General features: G+C 43.6%; 1 protein-coding gene across 3 annotated transcripts in view; it reads left to right on the top strand.

Moving 5' to 3' along the window:
- The window catches only part of TRPC7 (transient receptor potential cation channel, subfamily C, member 7), a 137,812-nt gene that overhangs the window by 97,583 nt on the left and 31,766 nt on the right, over positions 1–8,463 (top strand). For all 3 annotated transcript variants that reach the window (XM_011935265.1, XM_011935264.1, XM_011935263.1), the window contains 2 exons: positions 745–978; positions 4,879–5,143. In XM_011935265.1, coding sequence (XP_011790655.1) covers positions 745–978; positions 4,879–5,143 — 499 coding nt within the window. The remainder of the gene's footprint in view (positions 1–744; positions 979–4,878; positions 5,144–8,463) is intronic.

The following is an 8,463-nucleotide window of genomic DNA, read 5'->3' as shown; positions in this document are numbered from 1 at the left end:
CCCCACTCCCACCCCACCCCACCTTGTGTTAAACTGTCTTCCATGAAACCAGTCCCTGGTGCCAAATGGGCTGCTGGCTTAGAGGAAGGCTGGGAGAACTAGCAACATTTTGTCTGTATATTTCTATATTGTTTAATACGTAACAATGAGGACATATATCTTTAAATCCAGCAAGTTATGAAAGAGTAAGAAAAAATCTAATAATGCCAAATTAATGCTCATGACACAGAAATACAGAAGCATTCTAATCTAGGATTTAAAAACAAAACAAAACAACTGGGTTCTATGTCCAAAAAAAAACAATAGTTCTAGGTTCTTGGGGGCATTTCTGTAGAATTTGGGGCATGGCAGGGACCTTCAGATAGCCCTTTACAATTCCTGGACCTCGGTTTCCCTATAGTTAATTTAGGACTGATTGATTCTTTAAGACCTCCCAGTTCTTAAAGTGTATAAGTGTCAGCAACTGTATTTCTCCTATATTCCCTCCAAGAATCTATCAACGAATGAGAACTCTCTCCTCACTTCCAGAGACAGTGTGCTTGTAAGCGCAAGGCGAAGTCTCAGGATCTCCTGGGTCAAATCTGTCTTTGAACACACATTTCTGTCTGCCTCTGGCTATCAATGGTCCCAGTTCCAAAGAGCTGATATTTACATTTGTACTCTGGTTCCCTCCATGACCTCATATGGAGGAACTGAATGCTAAGAAAACCGAAAGACCAGCCTGGCCTTCTCCTTCTCCCACAGGAATGATTTGGTCCGAATGCAAGGAAATCTGGGAGGAGGGGCCACGGGAGTACGTGCTGCACCTGTGGAACCTGCTAGATTTCGGGATGCTGTCCATTTTCGTGGCCTCCTTCACAGCACGCTTCATGGCCTTCCTGAAGGCCAGCGAGGCACAGCTGTACGTGGACCGGCACGTGCAGGACGACACGCTGCACAACGTTTCGCTTCCGCCGGAAGTGGCGTACTTCACCTATGGTGAGTCGGAGGGTGCTTTCCCTACTCTGTTCTGGCGCTTCTGAGACGTGGCCTTGGTGCTTCAGTGTGGCTGGAATTTGTAACGTCATTTATAATCATGTGGTCCGTGATTTGTAATGCAGTCGACTTTGGCAGTTTCACTGTCAGTGCAGAGCATCATTTCCACCTCAAAAACACCCTTGGTCCTGGAAGTGTAGCCCGCAGAATAGAACATGGAATTAGTGACTTTGAGAAATCAATCTTTTTGTGTTAAGGATGAGTTTGTTTCTGAAAGGCCCTTGGGAACATTTCTGTAGTTTGTTTTTAAGAAACGTCTTGTTTCTGATATGCATCCAGGAGCATTAAAGGAATATATATATGCAGAGGGATTTTCCTTCTATATTGGATCCCTGTGTTTTATGCAAAAATAAATCCTGCTTTCCCAGTTATTGCTTCGTGGCAAGATAGGTTCTTAGAAGATACCTTAATTCTTGCAAAATACAAGGCCTTACTCTGATGTAGTAGATTGAGACTTTAGGAATACTAATAATAGTTATAACATATGTTTATTGATAACTTACTACGTGCCAGAAACTGTGTAGACATTTTATACACACAATTCTAATTCTTGCAAATAGCCCGGCAAAAAAAAGGGTCCTTCTTTTGTCCCTATTTTAAACATAAAGAATCAGGTTTTTAATAACAGGGCTTAGTTTCCAGAAAATATAGGATTTCCTTGTATAGCAGGGAATTCTGGCCTGACATGATTTGAAAATTATGCTGAATGGCATAGTAGTTATGTCCCCAAGCTTTGGAGTAGAAGAGACCTGGATTCAAATCCTAATTCAGTAGTTTATTGTGAGATATTGTTTACTTAACTATTCTGAGCTCTGTGTTCTCATATGTAAAACAGAGATAATAATATCTACGTCAAAAGGTTTGTTTTGAGGGTTGAATAAAATAGTGTGTGTGAAGTGCTTTGGACTCTGCTGTGAAAATAGTAAATGCTCACTTAATGGTAGCAGTTATTATCTGCTTATTTTAACAGAAATTATGTCTTACTACCACCTTTTGGGTCATTTTCTTGTTCAAACACTGTAATTTCTGTACTGAAACAGAAAGATGTTGAAGGTTAAAGGAACAGTAGATACTTGTTAACAGTAAAAAGCAGCTGGACACTTAGTAGGCATTTATTAATGGCAGCTGCATCATCTTCAAGGGATTGAGTGTTGAATGTCCCTGTTACATGAACCCAGATGGCTCCGGGACCACAGAATCTTTGCGGTAAGATACAACAATGATTCTGTGGTCAGATACAACAGTGATCTGCAGAGGGTTGTTCGCTTAATGCAAAAGCTAAGTAACTGCCCGTTTTCAATGTAGATTATGTTACATGTAAATGTGGTAGGGAACTCTCCACTGAGAAATGGAGAGTCTTGTAATATTACAAATCATCCACCCACCCAATCTCTGCCATTTTGGGATTTGGCAAATTCAGACTTTCTTAAAGCAAAATAGCTTGGATATTATCCCCTCTGTCTTGTTCAGGGTTCATCAAGGAAAGATGAGAGAATATTGATACTGCGTTACATTCTTTTCTTAATGCCATAATTCAGGCTGCAGTACTGTCCACTTCTGACTTCCGTTGCTTTATGGGTTGTATTAAGGGTCTTACCCAACCCAAAGCATAGTACGTTATTGCTCTTGTTTTTGTAGTTCACCCTGTGCCCTTGGAAATCCTTTGGATTTCTGGCTTCACTTGTGCTCCAGTTACAAGGCAAGAGAGCCCTCTTGTGGCCAGCTGGACGGTGGATCCTTCCAACCTCTACAGCACCAAATGGGCAGATACCAATTTTTCAGGTTGTGATAGGGCAGGGCAATTTTTCTCATGGAAATAGCTCTAAGGAGAAAACCCCTTTGTCCAAATCATCACAATGCTGTTCATTCTACGCCCATCACAACTCTTTACAAGTCAGTTCAAATGTAATATTTTTCAATAAAAGTCCTGACCTGGTCATCAGGATCTGACAGCAGCTAAATCTATCTGAGTAGATTATAAGAGTGTCTTGTTATTGTGACTGAGGTATAAGATGGTAAGCTAGAGGCTGCAGAAAAAAGAATTCCTTTTTGCCTTCTGTTTAACGGGAGAAGTTATGTTTTATTTTATCTTATCCAAATATTAATCCATAGAAGATGACAGATATATTGGAAACCATATGATTTATTCTGCTTACTAGTCTTTCATGGATTTTTGAGGTATGACCTTGATGAGAACATAGAATCTGTAATGTTATTGTATTTCCAAATGCAATTTAGAATCACTCCATGAAACTTTGTGGCCTGACTTCCTTTACTAAAGGTTTCTTACTGCTGTCTATTATTATAATTATTTAACAGAGTCTAGTTTTGCAAATAAATAATAAAAGCCTCCCTCTTCAGTCTCCCTTGGAATGCCACGAATTGCTATGTAATATCCTTGCTAGCTGCATTTACTGGGCTCTGAAAAGGACCCCATACCCTAAATCCAATCTTAAAAATGGCAATAATGATATCTACTCTACAGGGCTGTTGTGAAATTACAGCTAATGTAAGTGTAAGTGTTAATTTAGGTTTCTCAATGTTTCTCAATTAATGTTTCACTCACCATTTCTCAATGGGGACACTATTAGCTTTTCCAGCAGGGCAGTTTTCATGGTACAGATCTCTCCGGGGCATTGCAGGACATTAGCATCCCAGTAGTACTCCTATTCAGTCACTGTGACAACCAGAGACACCCCAACACATCCTCCACAAGAAAAGTGCTGCCCTCACTTGAGAATCACTGACATGTAATAGACAGCTGATTCATGACAGATGCTGCTCCTTGTACCATTAGAACTGCAATAGGAACACTTTGCAGGTTTGCTCTGCTGCAGAAATACCCATAGGGCAGCTCAGGCCCTTGTGGTCACAGTGACCACAAGCAGAGCCTTCCCAGCTCAGGATCAGTCCTAGGACCCTTGCCTACCTGGAACAGGGCTGTCGTGGCAAACCTGCCTGACTGGTCACCACTTTTGGGGCCTTAGCTTAATCCAGGAGCAAATATTCCAGCACACAGTGTACCTGGGAAACAAAACCCAAGAGTATTTTCTCAGGCAAGATCCTTTAGATTCCTGGACCCCATGTGAGCTTATTTGTTCTGACCTGTGCCTGGTATAAACATGTGGTTAAAAGTTTATTCAGTCATTTGACAAACATTTATCCATACCTGCTGTGTGCCAGACCCTGTGCTGAGCACTTTACATGTATGATTTCATTCCATCCTCTCCACAGTCCTGTGAGATGGATATTATCCATAATTTAGAGATGAGGAAAATAAAGCTCAAAATGTTAGTTTATTGTCTCTCAGAGGCATGTGGCCAGTAGGTGGATGGGCCACATTCAATTTCAGGGCTGTGTGACTCCAAGTCCATGCTCTTGCCCATCTCTCTCCTCGCGCTGCCTCCCCAGTGAGTGGGACAGCTCCTGAGCATGGAGCTAAACACTGGTGAGGGAGACAGAATAGCAAGTGGCCTGGTGAGTGTGAAGACATGGAGGGTGCACAGCATACCATGAGAGCACAGACAGAAACTGGGAACCTGCCCAGCCTGTGGTGGGGGTAAGAGGGATCACAGAAGGCTTCCTGAAAGAGGTGATGCCTGAGCAGAGTCTTAGAGGAGGATTCAGAATGAATCATACCTCGAAGTGAGAGAAGAGTGTTCCAGGCAGATGGTCCAGCACATTCCAAGAGGGAGGGTCCAACTTCTGGGTATTGGGATTAATTTAAGGACAAGGACAAGAATGGCAAATGATGCAGTTGGAGACCTCTAAAGATGCCTAACTGGTTTCTCTTCTAGAATAGATCCTGTGGCTTAGTGAGTAACCCAGACTGTTTTCTTTTAGCCAGGGACAAGTGGTGGCCTTCAGACCCTCAGATCATATCAGAAGGGCTCTATGCGATAGCCGTCGTGCTGAGCTTCTCTCGCATTGCATACATCCTGCCGGCCAACGAGAGTTTTGGGCCCCTGCAGATCTCCCTCGGGAGAACTGTGAAAGATATCTTCAAGTTCATGGTCATTTTCATCATGGTATTTGTGGCCTTCATGATTGGGATGTTCAACCTGTACTCTTACTACCGCGGTGCCAAATACAACCCAGCGTTTACAACGTGAGTATCTGAGGGTTTTCCCTTGAGGTTCACCCTGGGCTTCCTGGGAATCTTTGGGAGTCTCCTGAAGGTGACTTCTTGCAGAGACTGCTGTTTCCTTGCTATTTCTCAAGGTTAAAGGCAACTTTATTCAAGGGTGGCTTACAGTTCAGGTTCTGGAGTTGAACAGAAGAGTTGAGTTAAATCCTCACTTTGCCACTTACATTCCGTGTGACCAAGAGTATGTTCCCATTTAGAAAAAAAAAAAAATTACGTGTTGGAATGCTACGTTTTCTAGGATTTGACATTTTCAACAATCAGGAATTACTGTATTGCATAAATGGAAAGACCACTACTAAAAACAGAATGCCATTAATAGAATGTTGTCTTTTGTTTCCAAAATTTATATACTAGAGTGATGTGAAAATAATAAAAGCAAGATATTTTGTGGTAAACTTTGGAGGCAGTTAGGACTGCAATCCATGAGTTATCTCAGGCTAAACAATGCAGCAGCAAGCATGCTGGTGAATATTCTTGGGGCAAAGGGGAAATGGGTTAACATCTCTGAGACTTCATTTTCTCATTTTTAAAATGGTGATAATAATAGTACCTTCTTCATAGGGATCGTGCAAGGATTCAGTGAGATGATGTAACTCACATGGTAAACTCTCAATACATGGTAAAAAAATATTATTACTATTATTATTGTCTTAGCCTGTGTTACCTAGAAAACAGAACTCTGGGTAAAAGTTGCATGCCAACACTTTATTAGAGCAAGGGAGTTGCGATCTCAGGGAAATAAGACTGAAGGAAAAAGGAAAGTGAAGAATGGGAGGAGGGAAAGCAAGTACAAGGTGTTGCTGCATGAAAGGTGTGTGAAGTGAGGACGGGGAAAGCAAATCCAGGCAGCTGCCCTGGCCACTATCCACCAGAATACACAGCCTGGGCATGATGGACCTCTCCAGGAGGACTATCTGGAAATACCACATCTCAGAATAGCCCATCAGGCTGAGAAATAGAGAATTTATCATCCAGATCAGTCCCGTCTGCTGTCTCTCATTAGTCACTCCATAGGATATTAACTCACCTACACCTACACTTCCAGGGCAGCCCTGGGGAAGCCATATCCACACAGCATGGGAAGCAGGTCTGTGAGCGGTTGCAAGTCACAGTTCTCCATGCCTGGCTGGACAAGCCAGGTCTTATGCGTGGGCACCCAGCAAGTCCTGCAGTATCATGTGCCTCTGCAGCAGGAAGGAAGGCCCATGTGAGAGAGGCAGGAGGCATGCAGCCTGAGCATGAGGCAAGATGCTGAAATTGGGATCCAGAAGTAGCTGCTGGGGGTGCTCCAGAAAGCAGACAGAGTAACACAGTGGCATGCACATCCCCCCATGGTGGAAGTGGTGATGGAGCTCTCTAAGCCTGTGTCCACAAAGATCCAAAGTTCCTCCCTTGGAGGTGGGGGCGGGGCGGGATGCCAGGTAGTCTCCTGGAGGGCCAGCCATCAGCAGCACCGAGAAGGGTCAAGTGGAAGAGTGTGGAAGACTTAAATATACTTCCTGATGCAGGTATATTCTGGCTGGTGAACTTAAGTCATTTGATTTGTCTGAGTCTCTGTGTCCTCGTCTATAAAATGAAAATAAGATTTCCCACCTTATTCACAAATACCTTTGTGGATAAATGAGGATGTTTACATAAAGTGCCTGAAACACAGAAGTGTTTCCAGTCCATGTCCTGCCCCAGACCCACTCAGCTCCAGAACTTCTCCTTGCCTTCACCAAGCTCTTGCGCAAAATCTTGAAAGGAGGATAGTCAGGTTTTCAGCCTTGTGGAATCCCAGCACAGCAGCCAGGATCAAAAGGAATAAGCACTTCCTGACACTTGTCCCCAGGAAGCCCTGAGTGGCCTAGAATGTGTTTTCCAGCTAATAGAAATAGCTCTGAGCCCTGCCACTCAGACTCCCTAAGCAATTTCCAGGTTGCAGCAGGGCCTCATCTTACTCTTCTGGAGAAATCACCCATTAAGTTAAGATGCATGTCTCTAAGAACCAAGTACAATGAACTCTGTGCCACTCCGCTCAGAATCATGAACTGTGCTGCCCCACCCAGCTGAAACTACCTAAAAGAGTGGAACTCTGGTGCTGCTGAATCATAGAAGCTGTTACTCCCTGAAGCAAAGAAGTAGTTTGTGTGTCACAGAGAATAGGTGCCAGGCCCAGTGCTGATAAATGCACCTGAGAGGTGCTTGGCTCTGCTCCTCAGCCCACAGGCTATGTTGGAACCTCGGTACCCCATGGACAAACAGATTAGGTTTCAGTCTGAGCTCGGCCTCTTACTGACTTTGTGGCCTTGGGCAAGTGCTTAAATCCCCTAGGCCTCAATTTCCCCAGCTCCAAAATGAGAATACTATGAGAGCCAATTTCACAGGATTGTTGTATGGATTCAATAAGAAGAAATATGATCAAATGCATACTTGGCATAAAATAAGCCTTCAATAAATAGTAACGATGATAATGGAGATGGTGAATAATTTATCCTTAGGGGAGAATAAATTGCAAGAAAAGACACCTGAGTACTGAATTGATCTATAGCGGCCTTTCTGGGCAGTGGCCTAGCTTACACACTGTCCACCAGCACAGGCCAAGCACATTGTTGAATTAGCTGGACTACTTTATATCACTCCAATACTTAGTGATTAACTGATGAAGGAATAGAAGAAGTTTCAATCACCCAAAAGCAAATTTGCTCTAGATCTGCTAAAGGTAAAACTAAATGTATCCATTCCACATGGGATGCATTGCTACTGAAGATGGAGAGGATGTCAGCTGATAAACGAAGGCTCTTACTCTCTGTGGTCAGACCCTGGTGTCCCTCCTGTGTTTCTAGCCTAGTATTGGTGCCTTGCAAAGGTTGTTTGATCATTAAATGCTTTATGAACAAGAATGAGGGAATAAACAGGAGAAAGGAAGCCAGAGTCAAGGTAGTGAAATAAACAGTAGACTGGGCATTTGACAGTGTGGGCTTCTGTCCTGTCCCTACTGCCCAGAGTGTTCTGTGCAATCCCTCTTCCCCCTGTACAGAAAGCCTGTATCACCAGTCCACAGTCCCTCACTCCCTCAGAAGATCAGTGCCATGACACACAGGAAAATGACAAAGGGGCCAGGTGTGGTGGCTCATGTCTATCATCCCAACACTGGGAGGCTGAGGTGGGAGGATCCCCAAGAGTTTGAGACCAGCCTGGGCAATACAGTGAAACCTCATTAAAGAAAAAAGGAGGAGGAGGAGGAGGAGGGAAAGGAAGGAAGGAAAGAACGAAGGGAGGGAGGGATGGAGGGAGGGAGG

This window comes from Colobus angolensis, unplaced genomic scaffold (genome assembly GCF_000951035.1).
Source record: "Colobus angolensis palliatus isolate OR3802 unplaced genomic scaffold, Cang.pa_1.0 Scaffold142, whole genome shotgun sequence".
Taxonomy (NCBI): domain Eukaryota; kingdom Metazoa; phylum Chordata; class Mammalia; order Primates; family Cercopithecidae; genus Colobus; species Colobus angolensis.
Note: the sequence above shows the minus strand (reverse complement) of the source record. Positions and strands in the feature narration are given on the sequence as shown.